Below are 24,214 nucleotides of genomic sequence, written 5' to 3'. Positions count from 1 at the left end.
CTCCTCCTCTAAGTACTCCCCTCCACTTCTTGGAACCCCTCAATGCTATTGCCAGGGGCTCAATCGCCAGTGCAAACAATAATGGGGACAGAGGGCATCCCTGCCTTGTCCCTCTATGGAGCCGAAAGTATGCAGATCCCCGTCCATTCGTGACCACACTCACCACTGGGGCCCTATACAACAGCTGCACCCATCCAACATACTCATCTCCAAAACCAAATCTCCTCAGCACCTCCCACAGATAATCCCACTCCACTCTATCAAATGTTTTCTCGGCATCCATCACCACCACTATCTCCGCTTCCCCCTCTGGTGGGGGCATCATCATTACCCCTAGCAGCCTCCGTATATTTGTATTCAGCTGTCTCCCCTTCACAAACCCAGTTTGGTCCTCATGGACCACCCTCGGGACACAATCCTCTATCCTCATTGCCATTACCTTGGCCAGAATCTTAGCGTCTACATTTAGGAGGGAAAGAGGTCTATTGCGGGTCCTTTTCCTTCTTTAGGAGAAGCGATATCATTGCCTCAGACATAGTCGGGGGCAGCTGTCCCCTTTCCTTTGCCTCATTAAAGGTCCTCATCAGTAGCGGGGCGAGCAAGTCCACATATTTCCTGTAAAATTCAACTGGGAATCCATCCGGTCCCCGGAGCCTTCCCCGCCTGCATGCTCCTAATTCCTTTCACTACTTCCTCTATTTCAATCTGTGCTCCCAGTCCCACCCTTTCCTGCTCCTCCACCTTGGGAAATTCCAGCCGGTCCAGAAAGCCCATCATTCTCTCCCTCCCATCCGAAGGTTGAGCTTCGTATAATTTTTTATAAAATGCCTTGAACACTCCATTCACTCTCTCCGCTCCCCGCTCCATCTCTCCTTCCTCATCCCTCACTCCCCCCATTTCCCTCGCTGCTCCCCTTTTCCTCAATTGGTGGGCCAGCAACCTGCTCGCCTTCTCCCCATATTCATACTGTACACCCTGTGCCTTCCTCCACTGTGCCTCTGCAGTACCCGTTGTCAGCAAGTCAAATTCTACATGTAGCCTTTGCCTTTCTCTGTACAGTCCCTCCTCCGGTGCCTCCGCATATTGCCTGTCCACCCTCAGAAGTTCTTGCAGCAACCGCTCCCGTTCCCTACTCTCCTGCTTTCCTTTATGTGCCCTTATTGATATCAGCTCCCCTCTAACCACTGCCTTCAGCGCCTCCCAGACCACTCCCACCTGGACCTCCCCATTATCATTGAGTTCCAAGTACTTTTCAATGCATCCCCTCACCCTTAGACACCCCCCCTCATCTGCCATTAGTCCCATGTCCATTCTCCAGGGTGGGCGCCCTTCTGTTTCCTCCCCTATCTCCAAGTCCACCCAATGTGGAGCGTGATCCGAAATGGCTATAGCCGTATACTCCGTTCCCCTCACCTTCGGGATCAACGCCCTTCCCAAAACAAAAAGTCTATTCGCGAATAGACTTTGTGGACATAGGAGAAAAACGAAAACTCCTTACTCCTAGGTCTGCTAAATCTCCACGGGTCTACTCCTCCCATCTGCTCCATAAAATCTTTAAGCACCTTGGCTGCTGCCGGCCTCCTTCCAGTCCTGGACCTCGGCCTGTCCAGCCCTGGTTCCAACACCGTATTAAAATCTCCCCCCATTACCAACTTTCCCACCTCTAGGTCCGGGATGCGTCCTAGCATACGCCTCATAAAATTGGCATCATCCCAGTTCGGGGCATATACGTTTACCAAAACCACCGTCTCCCCCTGTAGTTTGCCACTCACCATCACGTATCTGCCCCCGCTATCCGCCACTATAGTCTTTGCCTCAAACATTACCCGCTTCCCCACTAATATAGCCACCCCCCTGTTTTTCGCATCTAGCCCCGAATGGAACACCTGCCCCTCCCAACCTTTGCGTAGTCTCACCTGGTCTATCAGTTTCAAGTGCGTTTCCTGTAACATAACCACGTCTGCCTTAAGTTTCTTAAGGTGTGCGGGTACCCGTGCCCTCTTTATCGGCCCGTTCAGCCCTCTCACGTTCCACGTGATCAGCCGGGTTGGGGGGCTTTTTTACCCCCCCCCCCCCCCTTGTCGATTAGCCATCCCCTTTTTCCAGCTCCTCACCCGGTTCCCATGCAGCTGTGTCCCCCCCAGGCGGTGCCACCCCGCCCATCCCACCCCATGCCAGCTCCCCCCCTCTCCCCAGCAGCAGCAGCCCTATAATTCCCCCCCCCCCCCCCCCGCTAGATCCCCCACTAGCGTAGTTACACCCCCCATGTTGCTCCCAGAAGTCAGCAAACTGTGGCCGACCTCGGCTTCCCCCCGTGACCTCGGCTCGCACCGTGCGACGCCCCCTCCTTCCTGCTTCCCTATTCCTGCCATGATTATCATAGCGCGGGAACCGAGCCCCGCGCTTCCCCCCTTGGCCCCGCCCCCAATGGCCAACGCCCCATCTCCACCACCTCCTTTCCTCCCCCCACCACCTCCTGTGGAAGAGAGAAAAGTTACCACATCGCAGGATTAATAACATAAAACTCCTCTTTCCCACCTTTTTTATCCCCCTCTTCGCCCCCCATACTCGCCACTTTGTTTCAAACGTTCTTTTTTAAAAAGAAAAATAACCCGCTCATTCCAATTTTTCTTCCACGATAAAAGTCCACGCCTCATCCACCGTCTCAAAGTAGTGGTGCCCCCCTTGATATGTGACCCACAGTCTTGCCGGTTGCAGCATTCCGAATTTTATCTTCTTTTTGTGAAGCACCGCCTTGGCCCGATTAAAGCTCGCCCTCCTTCTCGCCACCTCCGCACTCCAGTCTTGGTATACGCGGATCACCGCGTTCTCCCACTTACTGCTCCGAGTTTTCTTTGCCCATCTAAGGACCATCTCTTTGTCCTTAAAACGGAGGAATCTCACCACTATGGCTCTAGGAATTTCTCCTGCTCTCGGTCCTCGCGCCATCACTCGGTATGCTCCCTCCACCTCCAGCGGACCCGCCGGGGCCTCCGCTCCCATTAACGAGTGCAGCATCGTGCTCACATATGCCCCGACGTCCGCTCCCTCCGCACCTTCAGGTAGACCAAGAATCCTTAGGTTGTTCCTCCTCGCGTTGTTCTCCAGCACCTCCAGCCTTTCCACACATCGTTTATGGTGTGCCTCGTGCATCTCCGTCTTCACCACCAGGCCCTGTATGTCGTCCTCATTCTCGGCAGCCTTTGCCTTCACGACCCGAAGCTCCTGCTCCTGGGTCTTTTGCTCCTCCTTTAGATCTTCGATCGCCTGTAATATCGGGGCCAACAGCTCCTTCTTCATTTCCTTTTTGAGTTCTTCCACGCAGCGTTTCAAAAACTCGTGTTGTTCAGGGCCCCATATTAAACTGCCACCTTCCGACGCCATCTTGGTTTTTGCTTGCCTTCCTTGCCGCTGCTCCAAAGGATCCACCGCAATCCGGCCACCTTCCTCTCCTTTTTTCATCCGTATCCAGGGGGGATTCCCTTCTGGTTCACCGCACAGTACTTTTAGCCGTTAAAATTGCCGTTGGGGCTCTTATTAAGAGCCCAAAAGTCCATTCCACCGGGAGCTGCCGAAACGTGCGACTCAGCTGGTCATCACCGCACCCGGAAGTCGGCAATGTCTAACCTGATTGACAATAATTGCCTCAGATACGACCCGCACATAGGAAAGACCTTGCATATAAATCAAGAAATAATAAACAGGTTTATAGTTCATTCAGAGAAAAATGCCAACTATGTTAATCATAGAGTTTTAGAGTACACTAAAGGCCCTTCAGCCCATCGTGTCAGCGCTGACCATCAAGCATGGACCTATTCTAATCCTATTTTCCAGCACTTGGCCTGCAGCCTTGTATGCAATGGCATTTCAAGTGCTGATCTAAATATTTCTTAAAAGTTATGAGGGTTTCCACCTCTAACACCCGTTCAGGCAGTGAGTTCCAGATTCCAACCACCCTCTGGGTGAAAAGATTTTTCCTCACATCTTCACTACAATTTCTGCCCATTACCGTAAATCTATGCTCCCTGGTTATTGACCCCTCCGCTAAGGGAAAAAGTACCTTCCTGTCCACCCTATCTATGTCCCTCATAATTTTATACACTTCAATCAGGTCCCCCCTCAGCCTTCTCTGCTCCAGGGAAAACAACCCCAGCCTATCCAGTCTCCCTTGATAGCTGAAACGAGCCAGCTCAACCAATATCCTGGTCAATATCTCCTCTGCACCCTCTCCAGTGCAATCACTTCCTTTCTATAGGGTGGTGATCAGAACTGCACACAGTACTCCAGCTGGGACCTAATAAACATTTTATACAGCTCCTACATATAATTCAATGCCTTGGTTAATAAAGGCAAGAATTCCATGGAACTTCTTAACCACCTTATCAACCTGCCGTGCTGTCTTCAGAGATCTGTGAACGTGCACACCAAGGTCCCTCTGATCCTCTGTACTTGCTAGGGTCCGACTATTCATTGTATATTCCTTTACCGGTTAGTCCTCCAAAAATGCATTATCTCACACATTCTTGGTTAAACTCCCTTCGCCACTGTCCTGCCCATCTCACCAGCCCTTCTATATCGTCCTGTAATTTAAGGCCTTGCTCCTCACTATTTACCACATCACCAACTTTTGTCTCACCTGTGAACTGACTTATAATTTCTTTAATATAAATTCAGAGTACCCAATCCTTTTTGTCCAATTAAGGGGAAATTTAGTGTGGCCAATTCACCTACCCTGCATATCTTTTTGGGTTTTGGGGATGACATCCAAGTAGACACAGAGAGAATGTGCAAACTCCACAAGGACAATGACCCGGGGCCGGGATCGATCCCTGGTTCTTGCCGCCATGCGGCAGCAGTGTTAACCACTGCGCCTTGCTGCCCCTACTTCCTACATTCACATCCAGATCATTAATGTACACTATAAACAACAAGGGACCCAGCACCGATCCCTGCGTAACACCATTGGACACAGGCTTCCAGTCATGAAAAGCAACCTTCAACCATCACCCTCTGCCTTCTACCACTAAGCCAGTTTGGGATCCAGTTTGCCAAATTGTCCTGGATCCCATCGGCTCCTACTTTCTTCATCAGCCTCCCACGTGGGACCTCGTCAAAAGCCTTACTAAAGTCCATGTAGACTACATCAACAGCACTACCCTCATCTACACACAATCACCTCCTCAAAAAAATTCAATCAAATTTGTAAGACATGATCTCCCTTTGACAAAACCATGGGACTATCCTTGATTAATCCTTGCCTCTCCCAAGTAGAGATTACTTCTGTCCTTCAGAATCTTATTCAGTAGTTTCCCATCCACTGAAGTTTGATTCTCAGGCCTCTAATTTCCTTAGTAGTCCCTATAGTAGTCCCTACTTCCCTTCTTGAATAATGGCACATTAGCTCCATTCCTCTGGCACCTCGCTTGTGGCAGAGCAGATTTGAACTTTTTTGTCAGAGCCACTCCAATCTCCTCCTTTGTCTCCCACAGCAACCTGGGACACATCTCATCTGGCCCCAGGGATTTATACGCTTTTAGGCCCATTAAAACGGTTAATACCCCCTCCCTCTCAATGTTAATTCGTTCAAGTAAATCACAATGTGCCTCCCTGATTTCCCCCTGATCACCCTTCTCCTTAGTGAACACAGATGCAAAGTACTTATTTAAAACCTCACCTATATTTTCCAGTTCCAAACACAAATTGCCTAATGGGCACAAATTGGTCAACCTCCTAGGTATGCCCTTAGGCATACTTGTAAAACACCTTATGATTTTCCTTTATCTTACCTGCCAGCGCTTATTCATATTCCACCCCCCCCCCCCCTCCACCCACACACACACTTTGTTCTCCTAATTTCCATCCTAAGCAACCCCCTGCACTTTCTATATTCCTCCAGGACATTGGCTGTTTTGAGCCCTTGGTATCTGCCATAACCCTCCCTTTTTTTCCCCCCATTATCCAACCCTGGATATCCCTCGACATCTCTGGACTTATTGTGCCCACCCTTCACCATCATGGGAACATGTAATAATAATAATCTGTATTACATGTTCCCATGATATGTTGGCTCTGTGCTCTATTTCTTTTTTGAATGAATCCGACTGCTCTGATGTAGATTTTCCTGCAAGTAGCTTCGCCCTGTTAACTTTTGACAGATCCTGTCTTATTTTATTAAAATTGACCCTCCCATAATTAAGAACCTTAATTTTCAGTCTATCTTTGTCCCTTTTCATAACTACCGTAAATCTTGATGAGTTATGGCCAAGGTTTCCAAAATGCTCCCTCACTGAAACCTCATCCACTTGCCTGGCTTCATTCCCTAAAACTAGATTAAAAAAAAAATTTAGAATACCCAATTCATTTTTTCCAATTAAGGGGCAATTTAGCGTGGCCAATCCACCTACCCTGCACATCTTTGGGTTGTGGAGGCGTAACACGGGGAGAATGTGCAAACTCCACACCAACAGTGACCCAGGGCCGGGATCGAACCTGGGACCTCGGCACCATGAGGCAGTAGTGTTAACCACTGTGTCACTGTGCTGCTCTAGATCCAGCACTCCCTTGTAGGACTTGCTACGCATTGCCATAAAAAGCTCTCCTGGATGCATTTTAAGAATTCCGCCCCCTCTAACGCTTTCATACTTTTACTATCCCAGTTAATATTGGGGAAGTTGGGGCGGCACGGTGGTGCAGTGGTTAGCACGGCTGCCTCACAGCGCCAAGGACCCGGGTTCGGTCCTGGCCCCAGGTCAGTCTGTGTGCAGTTTGCACATGGGTGTCACCGCCACAACCCAAAGAAGGATTGGCGGGGTTATGGGGGGACAGTGCCTAGGTAGGGTACTTTTTTGGAATGTCAGTGCAGACCCATGTGCCGAATGATCCCCTTCTGCACTGTTGGGATTCTATGATAGCTGTGATTCTATCTCTACCTGACTGTTTGGGGGCCTATAGTATATTCTGACAATGTGATCATCCCCTTTTTGTTACTGAGTTCCACCCATATGGCTTAATTTGAGGAACCTGCGAATATATCATCCCTGAGAACTGCTGCAATCTTCTCCCGAATTAATAATGCAATTCCTGGGAAGACAATGACACCAGCAGTGAACCAAACCCCTAGTCTCATCGGTCAAAAAAAGTGACAATTTGTGCGGGACTGATTTGCCTCGTCTTAGATCTGACGAGACTCAGAAAACAGGGGGTGAGAACAGTAGGACGCAGAAGAGGGTGAGGGAGGGAAGAGAAACGCAATGGTCAGAGAAAGATGTGAATTGATTCCAGAGAGGATGGAGACCACATTAGCGAGTGAGCTAGCGCAGGGAAATACGAGCGAGGGGAGGGCCACGGCACAACTCCCGACAGGGAGAGAGTGCTTGTCTGGCAGCAGGGGGGGGGGGGGGGGGAGAACAAAGGGGGAAAGCTGGGGTGAGGGAAGAGCCCACAGGGGCATGGGGGTAGAAGGTTGGCAGATCACACACGGCGACAACAGAAACAAGGGCACCGAAAACAGCCATTTTGAAGGGCCCCTAAACAAAAGTGGGGGGGGGGGGGGGGGGGATTGAAAAGAAACCTCCCATCAGAATAGTCACCTGGAGCGTATGGGGCTTAACGGCCCAGTGATAAGATCCAGAATCTTCGCCCATCTGAAAAATCTGAGAGCCGACATAGTCTTTGCCCAGGAGACCCACCTTTTAAAAATTTTTTAAAATAAATTTAGTGTACCCAATTCATTTCCCCCCCCCCCCAATTAAGGGGCAATCTAGCGTGTTCAATCCACCTACCCTGCACATCTTTGGGTTGCGGGGGTGAAACCCACGCAAACACGGGGAGAATGTGCAAACTCCATACGGACAGTGACCCAGAGCTGGGATCGAACCTGGGACCTCGGCGCCGTGAGGCAACAGGGCTAACCCACTGCGCCACCGTGCTGCCCTGGGATTCCATTTTTAAATGGCGTCCCGATCTCTGGAGCCTCCCAAGTGATCCCCGACCGTCCCCTCCCCTCCCCAAACTTAAGTGCACTACGGGAGGGCCCCGATAGTCCACACCATGGCAGTGCCACTTGGGCACCTTGGCAGTGCCAGTCTGGCACCCAGGTGGCACTGCCATGGTGGCACCAGCAGTGCCAGGGTATCACCCTAACCAAAGGGCATGCACCTTTGGGTGTCCCCAATCCCTTGGGAGACCCCCATGAGTGCCATTCCATCTGGGCCTCACTTGTGGAGACTAGCACTGAACAGCGCTCACCCGAAATCTCCGAGGCCCAGGAGACCCACCTGAGGGAGAACGACCGACTGCGGTTAAGAAAAAGCTGGGTGGGACAGACTAACCATTTGTACTCAGGGACAAAGGCTAAGGGGATTGCTCAATAAGAGGACAGCATTTACAGTGACAAGGACGGTTACAGATTAAGTGAGAGGGTACATCATGGTTAGTGGTGTCCTGGAAGGGGCACCGATGGTCCTTGTAAACGTGTACTCTCCCAACTGGGACGACAGAGGAAAACCATGGTGGAAATCCCCGACAAAGACCCTCACCGACACATCGTGGTGGAGGACAAATGTGAATGGTGCCATGGAAGCCTGGCCAACCACACCCACATGTTCTGGGTTTGCCCCAGATTTGTCGGGTACTGGATGACCTTTTTTGAGGCATTGTTCAGGGTGTGGGAGTGATAGTGGAGCCATGCCCAAAAGTGGCAGTCTTCGGGGTTTCAAATCAGACCTCCCCTTTATGGGGAGGGGGCCGACACCCTAGCCTTTGCCTCCCTGATCGCCTGCTGGAGAATCCTGCTCGGCTGGCGATCGGCAGCACCACCAAAGCTGCAGACTGGTAGTCGGATCTGGCAGAATTTCTCAGGCTGGAGAAAATAAAATTTGCCATCCGGGATTCGGAAGAGGGTTTCCACAGGATGTGCTATTTGTTCATCAACTTGTTCCAAGACCTGTTTGTAGCCAGCAACCAGTAGGGGACAAAGAGGAAAATGAGTTGGGGGTGGGGGGGGGGGGGGGGGGGGGGGGGGGGCGAAGAGGTGATGGCACGCAAAGAAAACGAGAGGGACAAGGGACAAAGCTGCAGGGGCTGATCCAAGGGCAAGCTGAAGCCCAAACTAACCTGTAAATAGATACCTGTAAATATGGCTTTGGCCATACTGGGGATTGTAACAGATGGATGCCGACTGAAGAGGGACCATGGTCACAGCGAGGGAAGACAATTGCCTGTAAATATATGTGCTGATTTCTGTTTGCAGTTTATCATCTTTTTTTGGCGCTGTTCTATAATATGTAACACGTGAATCGTGAAATATAAGATGCAAAAACGCAATAAAAACACTTTACAAAAAAAAACCAGAAACAAAAAGAGAGCGATTTAAACTATTTCAGCAGGTGGAGGGGACACAAAGTATTAATGCAATAGGGACATAGAACGTTGAGTTTCAAGGGAGTAAGGCGGGTCTGGGTGGCCTCTATTTTAATGCTAGGAGTATCATAGGTAAAACAGATGCACTAAGAGTGTGTATTGACACATGGGAGTTGTAATATTGTTGCCATCACAGAGGCGTGGTTGAGGGAGGGACAGGACTAGCAGCTCAACATTCCATAGTAAAGCATCTTCAGGCAGGACAGGGAAGGGTATAAAAGAGGTGGTGCTGCATTGAATTAAGGAGTCTTTTACTGCAGTAAAAAGGGACGATATCTTGGAAGGGTCTTCAAAAGAGGCTTTGTGGGTAGAGTTTAGGAATAAAAAGGGAGCAGTCACACTACTGGGAGTGTACTATAGACCACCAAATAGTCAGCGGGTAACAGAGGAGCAGAATGTAGACAATTCACTGAGGTGTGTAAAACCAGAATAATTATATTAGGGAATTTCAAGTTCCCCAACATTAATTGGGATAGAAAGGGTTTTGGGGAGCAGATTTCTTGAAAAGTATTCAAGAGAGCTTTTTAATATCAACATGTCGAAGGTCCAACAAGGGATGGCACTGTGCTGGACCTAGTTCTGAGAAACGAAACCGGGCAGGTATAGCACTAGGGGAGCATTTTAGTGATAGCGACCACAACACTGTACGTTTTAAATTGGTCATGGAAAAGGAAAACGATGGTCTGCAAGGAAGGGGTTTTAGATTGAGGAAGGCTGATTCTATTAAAATAAGGCAGGATCTGGCCAAATCTACAGCAGAACATTTGATTGGGGGGGGGGGGGGGGGGGGGGGGGGGTTCAAAATGGAATTGGCGAGAGTACAGGTCCAATACATTCCCATTTCGGGTGAAACGTAGGACCAACAAGTCCAGAGAATCCTAGATGTCTTGGAATATTCAGGACTGAATGGAAGGCAAAGAGAGGTTTTTAGAGGTATAAAGGGAGCATATCTACAGAGGCCTTCGTGGAGTATAGGAAGTTCAGGGGGGGGGGGGAATCGGGGGGATCTCAAAAAAGGAATTAGGAGAGCAAAGAATGGCATTAAAAAGTACTGGCGGGTAAGGTTAGCGAAAATCCTAAAATATTCCATAAGTATATCAAGGGGACGAGGACAACCAAGAGTAGGACCCATTAGGGACCAAGGGGGTAATCTGTGCAATGCGACGGATGACATTGTACAGTGTTAAACACGTATTTCGCATCTGTCTTCACTTCGGTGCAATGAATGTAGGAATTTCAGATATATTGTATTATAGGTTTGGTGCAGTAAGGGTTAAAAGGGTGGGTTAGAGTGTGTTTGACTGCTGCAGTCATACTTTTTAAAAAAAAGTTGTTTTATTCTCCTTTTTCACATTTAGGCCCAAATTTACACCCACCAACAAACAATCAATGGTAACAAATACAATGCCAATTCCCTGGTCAACCATCCCTTCTTCCCACCAACCCCCAAACAAGCCTCAACATTTTAAATACAAACATCAAAGAAAAGGATCAGGAGCAGTCATGGTTTAAAAGAATTTTGGTTTGAAAAGTTGGGAGCCAGGGGTGCAATTAAACCTTCCTGAAAAGCTTGGGTTAATGGAGTTTTGTTTTGATTAAGCGGATTCCCTGTCGAGAATTCCTAAGATTCACAACTAAGTGAAAAAAGTTTTCCTCATCTCAGATCTAGATGCTGACCTCTTATTCTGAGAACGTGACCTTGCGTTCCAAACCCCCTCTTCCCTCCAACCAGGAGAAATATTTTCTTGTCATCCATTTTATCAAGTTCCTTAAGAATGCAATGATTGAACTAAATCACACCTCACTCAACTCCAGGGAATATCTGACTAGTCTACTCAATCTCCCCTCAAAAGACAATCACCTCATTCCAGCAGTTCTTCCAATTAACCTAGTCAGATTTAGATTTATTGGCACGTGTACCGAGGTACAGTGAAAAGCATTGTTCTGCATACAGCCCAGATCATTCCATACATGAAAAACATAAGACATACAATAAGTACACAATGTAAATACATAGACATCGGTTTAAGCATACGGAGTGCAGTGCTAACAACAGCAGAGATGCGTAGGGAGATCAGATCAGCCCATAAGAGGGTCATTCAGGAGTCTGGTAACAGCGGGGAAGCAGCTGTTTTTGAATCTGTTAGTGCGTTTTCTCAGTCGTTTGTATCTTCTGCCCGATGGAAGAGGTTGGAAGAGAGAATAATCCAGGTGGGAGGGGCCTTTGATAATACTGTCCGCTTTCCCAAGACAGCACAGATGTAGATAGTCAAGGGATGGGAGGTGGGTTCACGTGATGGACTGCACTGTGTTCACGATTCTCTGTAGTATGTTGTACTCCCTCGAGGGAAGGAGATCTAAACGTCAGTATACTCCCCATCACTTCCACTGTCGGTGCTGCACCCCTTCATTGACTCTACTGACTTGATTCAGTGGATGCCCTGAGCTGCCGTAAAATCTTTCCCTCGCTCCAAATATATGATAAGTATTTTATTTTATAATATTAACTCATAAAAGTACGTTGCTTTCTTTATACTGTTCTTAGTTTATTGCTGTTGGGTGTAGTTTGACAGGTCTCATGAAGAGGTTTCGAGTTTGGATAATTTAACAGTGAGTGTTAATTAATTCCTATTGACTGTATAAAAGGTCTCAGCTGGAAGCTGTCCCCATGCTCGACTCAACACACATCTGTCTAGTACAAGACTACCCTCGAGACTCTGGTCATGTGTGCCTTTACATCACACTGTGGGCAATGTTATGCTCAGCCCCAAGTTGACACTTTCTGTGACAGACCCTTATACTACAGTTGCTACTTTGTATTTCTATATTGCACAAAAACACAACCGTTAAAGTGGCCCAACCATGGCTAACAAAGAAATTAAGGCTAGTGCTAGATCCAAAGAGTCGACAAAAATAGCAAGCCTGAGAATTGGGAGAAGTTTAGAATTCTGCAAAGGAGGACCAAGAGATTGATTAAACTTGGATCAACATAAAAATGGACTATAAAAGCTTCCATAAGTATGTGAAGACATACCCTTATAGTCTGAAACAGGAGAATCGATAATGGAGAACAAGGAAATGGCAAAACAATTAACCAACTACCTTAAGTTCAGTCTTCACAAAAGAATTTACAAAAAACCTCCCAGAAATGCTGGGTAACCAAAGATCGAGTGAGATGGTGTCATGAAATGAAAATCGCTTATTGTCACAAGTAGACTTCAAATGAAGTTACTGTGAAAAGCCCCTAGTCGCCACATTCCGGCGCCTGTTCGGGGTGGCTGGTACGGGAATTGAACTGTGCTGCTGGCCTGCCTTGGTCTGCTTTCAAAGCCAGCGATTTAGCCCTGTGCTTTAAGAAATGGGTGTTTAAGAAATGTACCTTTAAGAAATGGGTGTTTATCAGTGATGTCAGAGTATGGGTGGAGTTGGGCTGTCTGTCGTTTTAGGCTGTTTGCTGCAGGGTGTGTTTTAGTTTTGTTTTCAGAGCTGGATAGCTGCAGTCACAGCCAGAAGGTGTTATTAGTCTCTCTCTCTCTGTAATCTGAAGACTGTAAATCGATCCTTTGGTGATTTAAAATTAATAACTGCTGTCAATAGTGAATTTAAACCTGATCTTTGTGTTTTAAATCTTTTTTTAAAAAAGTCTTATGGATGTTAAAAGGACAGCTTAAGGATTACTTAGTGTTGAATTCTTTGGGGGTTGTATTTGAATTAATGGTTGCTAAGATGTTCACTGAATGTTTTAAAAAGGTGAACTTGAGTTCATAGAATAAACATTGTTTTGCTTTAAAAAATACTTTTCCATTTCTGCTGTACCACAACTGTAGAGTGGGCAGTGTGCTCCCTATACCACAATCTATTAAAAGTTGTGGGTCAGCATGGACTAGCTGGACTGAATGGCTAGTTTCTGAGTTTAGTACCCCAAGAATACAACCAAGATTATTTTGCAAAGTGCACATAAGATCAATAATTGATGCAAATATGTAACAAATTTCAGCAGCAGAATGTCCTCGAGAAAAATAAAATTCAAATAATATTATGAGCTTAAGAGTACTATTTTTATGCTGAATTCTGCCATTTGCTAGAGATATCAGCAGTACAGCTTCTGTGAACTAGGGTAGAATATCTAGAACAGTTGAAGATTGACATAAATCAATGGCACATGGCATCGAAGCAGGATGTAATGCGACTCGTGAATAAAACGTTGCCACTTTGAGATCTGCTTTGCTGAATCTGACCACTAATTTCAATCAGTGATCTTTTAACAGCCTAGGGAGAACTGTGGAACGACTATTTGTTAGTTATCCGTTGATCGCCAAGTGCACTCAGGAACTTATTGGGACTGGAATCTGTGTGAAATCCGAATATGGATGGCAAGTCCCTTCCCTGGAGGACAATATGCCACCCCAATTAGTTTTTGCCTTCAAATGAACTCATTGAATGCAATCTCACAACTTGCCAGACAGGCATTTGAACTCGTGTCAGTTCTTCACTCAGTCCAAATGCCCACTAGTAATCTTGTAGGGATAAAGGAAAGTTGGCCCACTTGGACTCGAAATGCTGCACAATCCATTATTTTGACATTTTAAAACTTGGATGATAAATTCTCGTATATTAGTTACAACACTGTTAAAAAGAAAATTTAACTTACGGTGCGGTTCTACCAGAAGCATCGCCTCCTTCTCAGACATCACCAGTTGACAGAACTGGTCACCGACATTTGCCAATATGTACTTGGATGTTTCCAAATCAAGGCCTTGAGCAGGTGTACGTGACGGGATCCAAAGACTGAGGGCTTCAGCATCGCACTGTCTGGGATTTAGAAATCCTCCCACACGAAGGACACCAGTCCGTGTGAACGCTAGTCTGAAAAAAAAGTACACCATAATGAATTTGATTATTTGTGGGGAAGATTATTTCCAAGAAAAACATTTCCAAAAATATGGACTAACAAAATCAAAATATTTTGTTTCTTCTCAGTTTGTGAACCAATATAAATTCTGGTAATTGCTAATGTACTCAAATTTCAAGTGTTCATTCATCAGCCAAGGTTTAGACAAGCTGGATTTAACTGTGTTGTGCACTGGATGGAGGATGACCATAATCCTTTGTATTTTTGACATCATAAAGAACAAGAACTGCAAATAATGCAGGCAGCTGACACAAAGTTCACAAACACATCATCAAACAAAGGCCACAATTGATTGTTACATAAGATAAAGATGCATGGCATTAAAGGGAAAGTAGGAGCATGGATAGAGGATTGGTTAATTAATAGAAAGCAAAGAGTGGAGATCAATGGGTGTTTCTCTGGCTGGCAATCAGTAGCTAGTGGTGTCCCTCAGGGATCAGTGTTGGGCCCACAATTGTTCACAATTTACATAGATGATTTGGAGTTGGGGACCAAGTGCAATGTGTCCAAGTTTGCAGACGACACTAAGATGAGTGGTAAAGCAAAAATGCAGAGGATACCGGAGGTCTGCAGAGGGATTTGGATAGGTTGAGTGAATGGGCTAGGGTCTGGCAGATGGAATACAATGTTGACAAATGTGAGGTTATCCATTTTGGTAGGAATAACAGCAAAAGGGATTATTTAAATGATAAAAATATTAAAACATGCTGCTGTGCAGAAAGACCTGGGTGTGCTAGTGCATGAGTCGCAAAAAGTTGGTTTACAGGTGCAACAGGTGATTAAGAAGGCAAATGGAGTTTTGTCCTTCATTGCTAGAGGGATGGAGTTTAAGACTAGGGAGGTTATGCTGCAATTGTATAAGGTGTTAGTGAGGCCACACCTGGAGTATTGTGATCAGTTTTGGTCTCCTTACCTGAGAAAGGATGTACTGGCACTGGAGCATGTGCAGAGGAGATTCACTAGGTTAATCCCAGAGCTGAAGGGGTTGGATTACGAGGAGAGGTTGAGTAGACTGGGACTGTACTCGTTGGAAGTTAGAAGAATGCGGGGGGATCTTATAGAAACATAAAATTATGAAGGGAATAGATAGAATAGATGCGGGCAGGTTGTTTCCGCTGGCGGGTGAAAGCAGAACTAGGGGGCATAGCCTCAAAATAAGGGGAAGTAGATTTAGGACTGAGCTTAGGAGGAACTTCTTCACCCAAAGGGTTGCGAATCTATGGAATTCCTTGCACAGTGAAGCAGTTGAGGCTCCTTCATTAAATGTTTTTAAGATAAAGATAGATAGTTTTTTGAAGAATAAAGGGATTAAGGGTTATGGTTTTTGGGCTGGAAAGTGGAGCTGAGTTCACAAAAGATCAGCCATGATCTCATTGAATGGCGGAGCAGGCTCGAGGGGCCAGATGGCCTACTCCTGCGCCTAGTTCTTACGTTCTTATGATAAAATGAATTGGATGTTGACTGTTCGAGGAAAGTGAATTTTCTCTTAAATGTTAAGAAATGAGGAGGTGAAGGAGGAGGAAAGCCAAGTATTTATATCACATCCTCAGGAAGTCTTAAATCACTTCATGGCCAATTAATTATTTTTGAAGTACAGTCCCTGTTATGCAGGAAATATAACAGACAATTTGTGTACAAGGTCCCCAAACAGCAATGAGATAAATGGCCAAGTTAACCTCTTTTTCTGATCACAGTACGAAGTCTTACAACACCAGGTTAAAGTCCAACAGGTTTGTTTCGATGTCACGAGCTTTCGGAGCACTGCTCCTTCCTCAGGTGAATGTAGAGGTATGTTCCAGAAACATATATATATATAGACAAATTCAAAGATGCCAAACAATGCTTGGAATGTGACCGTTAGCAGGTGATTAAATCTTTACAGATCCAGAGATGGGGTTTGTTTTGATGTCACTAGCTTTCGGAGCGCTGCTCCTTCCTCAGGTGAATGAAGAGGTATGTTCCAGAAACATATATATAGATTTTCTGATGTTGATTGCAGAATATATGGTGGTAGCCAGGACACCAGGACTTTTAAAATAAATAGTACCCAAGAATTCTTTATAGCCACTGGAAAGGGCAGTCATGGCTTGGTTGTACATTCGATCTAAACATTGGCACTGACAACAATGCAGTACCTTCCCCAGTACTGCACTGGTGTCAACATAGATTATGTGGTCGAATCCTGAAGTGGCTTGAACCACAATCACCGCTCAGAGGCGAGAGAGCTGTCACTGAATAAAGGTGACTTAAAAAGTACCTCCTAACTGCCAATAACCCAGTATAAATCAATTATTGGCACTAGATTTCTTTTTCCAACAATTCTGCCCATGGGTTACACAAGCAATGCAACAGACCAAGTGCAACCAATAATTGAAGTAAATGGATCTTCAACTGTTAAGGCCCTAATCAAGCTTGTACGATTTATTAAAAAATGTAGTTAATTTGCTAAAACCTTCAGAATAAAAAAATCCTGTGCCATTACCAATTTGGGCACTAGTGGGAAAGAGCATCTTATTCTCCCAGTATCATCCTCTAACACAGGTGGGCTATAAACTTTTCAGATTGTGATCACTGGGTTGGGTTGGGTCGAGTTTTGTTGGCTTTTCTTGGAACAACTTCTATTTATATATCGCCTTTAACATAAGTAAAGGTCCTCGGACTTCATAGGACCATTATAAAACAAAGCATGACATTGATCCATAAGGACACATTAAGTCAGGTAGTATTTTGAGGAATATTCTAAACGAGGCATTTAAGGTAAAAGAGGTGGAGGGGTGTTCTGAGGGAATTCCAGAGCTTAACACTGAAGGCACATACACTAATAGTGGAGCAATTAAAACAGGGGATGTACAAGAGGCCAAAACTAAAGGAGCACCGATTTCTACGATCATTGTGAGGCTGGAGGAGATTACAGTGATAGGTAAGGGCAAGACCACGTAGAGATTTGATGAGAATTTCAAAAATCAAGTTGTTGTTTGAAGGGGAGTCAATGTAAGTCAGCGAGCACATAGGTGGAAAGGGAACAGGACTTGCTGCAAGTTAAGACACTGCAGCAAAATTCTGGATGACCTTGAGTCTAAGAAGGGTGCAATGTGGGAAACCAGCCAACAGTGCATTGGAATAGTGAAATCTAGAGGTAACAAAGGCATGAACAAGGATTTCAGCAGGTAAGCTGAAACTGGGGCAAAGTTGAGTGGTGTTACGGTGTGGAAATAGGTGGTCTTAGTCATCACACAAATATAAGGGAGGAAACTAATTTCGGGATCAGTTATGGCACCAAGTTTGCGAACAGACTGACAATCTCAAATCAGTGTCATGGAGAGGGATAGAGTCAGTAGATTATGTGCATAAATGGGTCTGTTTCTGATTAGCTAGATGTGATGAGTGGAGCGGTCTGTGCTGGGGCCTCAAATATTTTCAATATATATCAATGATTTAGGATGAGGGGAGTGAAGGCATTGTAGCTAAACTTGCAGATGACACAAAGATAGGTAAGAAAGCATTTTGTGAAGAGCACATAAGGAGGTTTCAGACAGATATAGATAGGTCAAGTGAGTTTGCAAAAATCTGGCAGATGGGAGTATACTATGGGAAAATGCAAAGTTGTTTACCTTGGTCAGAAAAATAAACAAACTGAATATTACTTAAACGGTGGACTGCTGCAGAATTCCGAGGTGCAAAGGGATCGAGGTGTCCTCGCGCATGAGTCATAAAAAAGTATTATGTAGGTACAGCAAGTAATTACAACCAATCAAATGCTATCCTTCATTACATGAGGAATTGAATATCAAAGTAAGGATGCCATGCTCGAGTAAGACAGGGCATTGGTGAGACTGCATCTTAAATACTGTGTACAATTTTGATCACCTTATTTAAAGAAGAATGTAAAGGTGTTGGAGGCGGTTCAGAGGTTTACTTGATAGATACCAGGGCTTGTTTCCATTGGAATTTAGATGACTTGATTGAAGTATATAAGATCCTGAATAGCCTTGACATGGTGAACATGGAAAGGATACTTCCTCTTGTAGGCAAGTCCAGAGCTAGAGGGGCACTATTTTAAAATTAGAGTTGCCCTTATATTACAGAGATGAGGAAAAGGGTTTTCTCTTAGAGAGTTGTGCAACTTTGGAACTCTGCCTCAGAAGGCGGTGGAGGTCATTTAATACTTTATGGCACAGGTATATTGATTCCCTTGTCCAACAAGAATCGAAGGTTATCGGTTGTAGATGAGAATGTAGAACTTGAAACACAAACAAATCAACCATGATATTTTTGAATGGTGGAGCTGAATAGCCTATTTCTGCTTTTTTCATATGTTCGTATAAGGAATGGAGTTTGAAGCAGGAACTAAAAACAATGGCTTCAGTCTGATTATCTGGTGAGCCTTATGTCAGTGGTAGGGAAATTATTGGAGAGGATTCTTCGAGACAGGATTTACTCCCATTTGGAAGCATGTGGATCGATCAGCGAGAGGCAGCGTGGTTTTCTGAAGGGGAGGTCATGTTTCACTAACTTGATCAAGTTTTTTAAGGAAGTGACAAAGATGACTGATTGAAGGTAGGGCAGTGGATGCTGTCTATAGTGTCTTCAGTAAGGCCTTTGAAAAGGTCCCTTATGGCAGACTGGTACAGAAGGTGAGGTCACATGAGATCAGAGGTGAGCTGGCAAGATGGATACAGAATTGGTTCAATCATAGAAGACGGAGGGTAGCAGTGGAAGGGTGCTTTTCTGAATGGAGGGCTGTGACTAGTGGTATTCCGTAGGGACCGTTGCTGTTTGTAGAATATATAAATGATTTGGAGGAAAATATAACTGGTCTGATTAGTAAGTTTGCAGACAACACAAAGGTTGGCAGAATAGCGGATAGTGATGAGGATTGTCAGAGGATACAGCAGAATATAAATTGGTTAGAGACTTGGGCGGAGAGATGGCAGATGGAGTTTAATCCGGACAAATGTGAGGTAATGCATTTCGGAAGGTCTAATATAGGTGGGAAATGTACAGTAAATGGCAGAACTCATAAGAATATTGACAGGTAGAGGGATCTGGGTGTACAGGTCCACAGGTCACTGGAAGTGGCAACACAGATGGCGATGGTAGTCAAGAAGGCATATGGCATATTTGCCTTCATCTGCCTGGGCATTGAGTATAAAAATTGGCAAGTCATGCTGCAGGTGTACTGAACCTTAGTTAGGCCACACTTAGAATATAGTCTTCAATTCTGGTCGCAGAACAGACGTGGAGGCTTTGGAGGGTACAGAAGAGGTTTACTAGGATGTTGCCTGGTATGGAGGACATTAGCTGTGAGGAGAGGTTGGATAAACTTGGTTTGTTCTCACTGGAACAATGGAGGTTGAGGAGCGACCTGATAGTAGTCTACAAAATTATGAGGGGCATGGACAGAGTGGATATTCAGAAACTTTTTTTCCCAGGCTGGAAGAGTCAATTACTCGGGGACATAGGTTTAAGGGGCAAGGAGATGTGCGAGGAAAATTTGTTCCACAGAGGGTAGCGGGTGCCTGGAACTCGCAGCCAGAGGAGGTGGTGATAGGTATGATACTGACGTTTAAAGGATGTCTTGACAAATACATGAATAGGATGGGAGTAGAGGGATAATGACCCCGGAAGTGTAGAAGGTTTGGGTTAGATGAGCAGCATGGTGGACGCAGGCTTGGAGGGCAGATGGGCCTGTTCCTGTGCTGTACTTTTCTTTTTCTTCCCAATATTTAACTGGAGGAAATCTCTGCCCGTCCACTATTGGATATCGGATAAACAGTCTGCCAATTTAGCACTGGAGGAGTCATCCAATTTCACTTCCATTGGTTCTCAGAAACAATAAATTGTAATTGGAACTTCTAAAAGCCTTATCCGTGGTCCTAAGGAAAAATCTAAAGTTCAAAAAGTGGGCTTTCCCTGCAACCACAGAAATGCTGCTTTTGACCTAGCTTAAGTTAAGATAAACTAGTGAATATTGTCCCAAGCAATCTTAAACAGCATGCATAAGGCTTTTAAGAGAACAAAACCTAAAAGCTGGATGGACATCACAAAACATCAATCCAAAAATTAAAGACTTACATAATGGACTGGACAAATAACCTTCAACACTGAATACATCAAAGCCTTATACTGTCTAATATGCCAGCTTACTTACTTTCTGAAGTGGAAGAAACGGCAGGAAACTGTAGATTCATCATGATCTTTAAACTTTCGATAACGCACTAAACGACATTCTCGGCATTTGTGCAGGTGCGGTGCAACATTGATACAGGAGCCATCTTGCAAGAAGGATTCCCCAGACTGTTTCAGCTTTCTCACTTTACACACATCCTTCAAAACCGACTGATCAACAGAAACTAATCGAGAGAAAGAAAATTGAATAAGAACCCATTATTTAGACATGAAGTAAACAGTCTTCACAGATACACATGCCCATCACTACTATACTTTTCGCTTCCATTTTAAATTGGCCAGTTTTTAAAAATTAATTCATGATTTGTACACGTCACTGCCAAGGCCAGTGTTTACTGTCCTCTCTAATTGCCCTAGGGAAGGTGATGATGAGTCAACTCCTGCAGTCTGTGCGGGACAGGTACACCCACCGTATTGTTGAGGAGGGGCCTCAAAGGTTTTGATAGAGTTCCTTGTGTGTTGGAAACGTACTCATCCAGACAAACAGAGTATTCCTTCACAATTCTTGTTGATAGTTGTAGATTGTGGACAGACTTTGGGGAGATGGTGGCGAATCATTTGCCGCAGGATGCACAGCCGCGGACCTGCTCGTGCAGCGACAGTATTTCTGTGGCTGGTCCAGCTAAATCCCTGGTCACTGGTGACCCCCAGATGTTGACTGCACACGGTTTCTTTCTTGTAAGGAAAAACACCATCAGTGTATTTTCTCTGTCCCTTTTGCTTTCAGTTGGTCTGCCCTCATGCTGGGTTCTGCTGAGCAAAAAGCCTAGCTGCCACGTTAATGGAAACAGAAATGCAAAGCAAGATACTAATGTCCACCTAGTTTGCTTTCTACTATCCTTGCACGTGAGGCACATGATACAACATTGACATCAATCGATCTTTATTATTTAGTCTACGATATACCCAGATATCAGGCAAAGAAACCCCCCCCCCAAATGGTGAAGGTCCAATGTCACCAGTTCCTGCTAAGCATGCTACTTTAACCAAGTCTCAAATTACACATATGAGATTTCAAAAGTCTGGCTTCATTATGTTCATTAATGACTTTGATACAGGGATACAAGGTTCTGTAGCCAAATTTGCAGATGGCACTAAAATAGGTGGGACAGTAAGTTGCAATGAAGAAATAAGAATCGTACAAATGGATATAGAGGTTAGGTGAGTGGGCCAAAATGTGAGAAATGGAGTTTAAAGTGGATACGTAAGAGGTCATTCGTTTTGGTTGGAAAATGGAAAAGCAACTTATTAACTAGATGGGGAGAAACTTCAGGTAGCTCTGGTGCAGAGGGATCTGGGTGCCCTCGTTCATGAGTCGCAGTAAACTACATAGAGGTACAGCAGATAATAAAGAAAGCAAGTGGAATGTTGGCACTTATAGCTAAAGGAATAGAGCATAAAAATAAGGAAGCATTGTTGCAACTGTACAAGGCATTGGTGAGGCCGCACTTGGAATACTGTGCACAGTTTTGGTCCCCTTATTGGAGGAAAGATGTGGTGGCATTGGAGGCAGTTCAGAGGAGGTTCACAGAGATGAGGGGTTTGTCTTATGAAGAGAGGTTGAGCAGTTTAGGCCTATACATTCTTGAGTTCAGAAGAATGAGGGAAGATCAAATTGTGGTATATATGAAAAACGGTATGGATAAAGTAGACGTGGAGCGAATGCGTCCTCTTGTGGGGCATTCAAGAATGAGGCCATAGTCTCAGGCTAAGGAGTAGCAAATTTATAACAGAGTTGAGGAGAACCTACTTCTCCCAAAGAGTTGTTAATCTATGGAATTTGTTACCCCAGAGTAGTGGATGCTGGGACAGTGAGTAAAAGTGAGTTGGACAGATTTTTAATTAGTAATGGGCTGAAGGGTTACGCAGAACAGGCAGGACGGTGGAGATGAGACCATGATGACATCAGCCATGATCATATTGAATGGTGGAGCAGGTTCGAGAGGCTAAATTGCTTACTCCTGCTCAGAGTTCTTATGATCCAAGAAAGAACGATTCTAATTCCACCTTCCAGCTCCTCGTCTGTAGCCCTGCAGGTAACAACACCTCAAGCACAAATCTGGTGTTCTTGACGAATAAGGATATCAGGGGTTACAGAGAAAATGAAGGAGAATGGGGATAAGGAACATATCAGCCCATATCGAATGGCGGAGAAGACTCGATGGGCCGAATAGCCCAATTCTGCTCCTATAACTTATGGCCATTCTTCGAAAAATGGCATTAAGTTCCCAATTTTCTTCAGGCCCTCTGCCATTCATTCCCAAAGTAGTTTTTAATGTGGACTCGAGTTGACCATGGAAATCATACATATTTCATCTCCAATTGGCTGTAAGCCTAAAATGGCTTTTGCCGAGTTTAGGCAACTTTTAACATGATCAAAAACATAAGGCCTTACTTATTTGTTGTTTGCAGTGACAGTTTTAAAGCAAGAAATACCCGTTTATAAACTCAACTTCCAGATTTATCCTGCATATTACATTTCAATTTTCAATCAAAAACCAGCCACATTTGAAAATTCTCCCATGGATGTGGAAAATGTTATTAAATTAAATATAAAGTGCTTTACATAACAGAGTTGTTAACAACATGGCAAGAGAAGGGATCAGCTTGAACAACATCAATAAAATGTCATTATTTAGTATATATGCACCATTCACTAAATCAGAGTTTTTCAAACTGTGCGCTGTGACCCAGGACGGGTGTCGGGAGGGTCGTGGAGTGATCGTCGTGGTGTGACCGATTGTGAGAGAAATGCCCAATTCGCTTTTAAATTGAGAATGCCAGACACGACCAGCTTTTAAATTGAACGATGCAGTCTTCCCACCAGAAGTGGTGGCAGAGAACAGGTCACGCACCCAGTACGTACACTGACGTCGCGGCCTTGTATGTCCATGCTTTTGACATGAAATCATGGTGGGGAGTGCTCTCCATTTTCCATCTGCGAGCAAGCAAGGAAACAGGACTGTGAAGAACTGAAGATGGGTCGTTTTAAACAAAGGAAAAACTGAAATCGGAACAAAGCAGTATAAGGATGGTTTCTTGAGTTATGGCTTTGCTAATTGTGCCAATGCAATTCAGGATCCAAAGTCCATGTGTGTGTTATATGCAGGTAAGTACTGGAAGTGAGAGTTTAAAACACTCAAAACTTCATTTGAAGACAAGTTTAAGGACAGACCTCTTGATTTTTTTTCAAAGGATGCAGCGACAACTTTAATCATCAGTTGCAGTCCTTAGCAGAAATATAATATTGAGTGCCAAAGCAAGTGAAAATGTGTGGACCAAGCATGCTCATCTGTGGCACTAAAGAAGGCTCAGCGAAAATTGTGTGTCGCGAATGTTGGCCGGTGTGGGTCCCAAAGGTCGGTCGGTTGTTAAAAGAGCGCCCTGGGGAAAAAAGTTTGAAAAACACTGCACAAAATGGATCGGTTATATGGCCTTATTAGGGAGTGGGGTGTAATCAATAAATGTGTTTTGCTGCAACTAAGCTTTTGAAAACCTAACTGACGGAAAACGTTTTGGGACCAGGCCCTTGACTTTAAAAAAAAAAATCAATTTCTAGCTGTTGGGAAATATGGGCAAGTCGACTGATACAGTATAGCAAAGTTCTAAATAAAACAGCTACAGTTCAGGCTCGGAGAGCTAATCAGTTCTTTGCCTGATTGGGCTGGAATTGCAACTGTCAGCATTAATTCA

At 45.0% G+C, this 24,214-nt stretch overlaps 1 protein-coding gene across 2 annotated transcripts in view; it reads right to left on the bottom strand.

The window, feature by feature from the left end:
- kdm3b (lysine (K)-specific demethylase 3B) overlaps positions 1 to 24,214 on the bottom strand; it is a 215,795-nt gene that overhangs the window by 77,762 nt on the left and 113,819 nt on the right. For both annotated transcript variants that reach the window (XM_072512004.1, XM_072512005.1), the window contains exons 11-12: positions 20,484 to 20,685; positions 14,072 to 14,286 (exon numbers count right to left, since the gene is read on the bottom strand). In XM_072512004.1, coding sequence (XP_072368105.1) covers positions 14,072 to 14,286; positions 20,484 to 20,685 — 417 coding nt within the window. The remainder of the gene's footprint in view (positions 1 to 14,071; positions 14,287 to 20,483; positions 20,686 to 24,214) is intronic.

The sequence above is a fragment of the Scyliorhinus torazame genome, chromosome 7 (genome assembly GCF_047496885.1).
Source record: "Scyliorhinus torazame isolate Kashiwa2021f chromosome 7, sScyTor2.1, whole genome shotgun sequence".
Classification (NCBI taxonomy): domain Eukaryota; kingdom Metazoa; phylum Chordata; class Chondrichthyes; order Carcharhiniformes; family Scyliorhinidae; genus Scyliorhinus; species Scyliorhinus torazame.
This window is presented reverse-complemented; position numbering and strand designations above follow the sequence as displayed.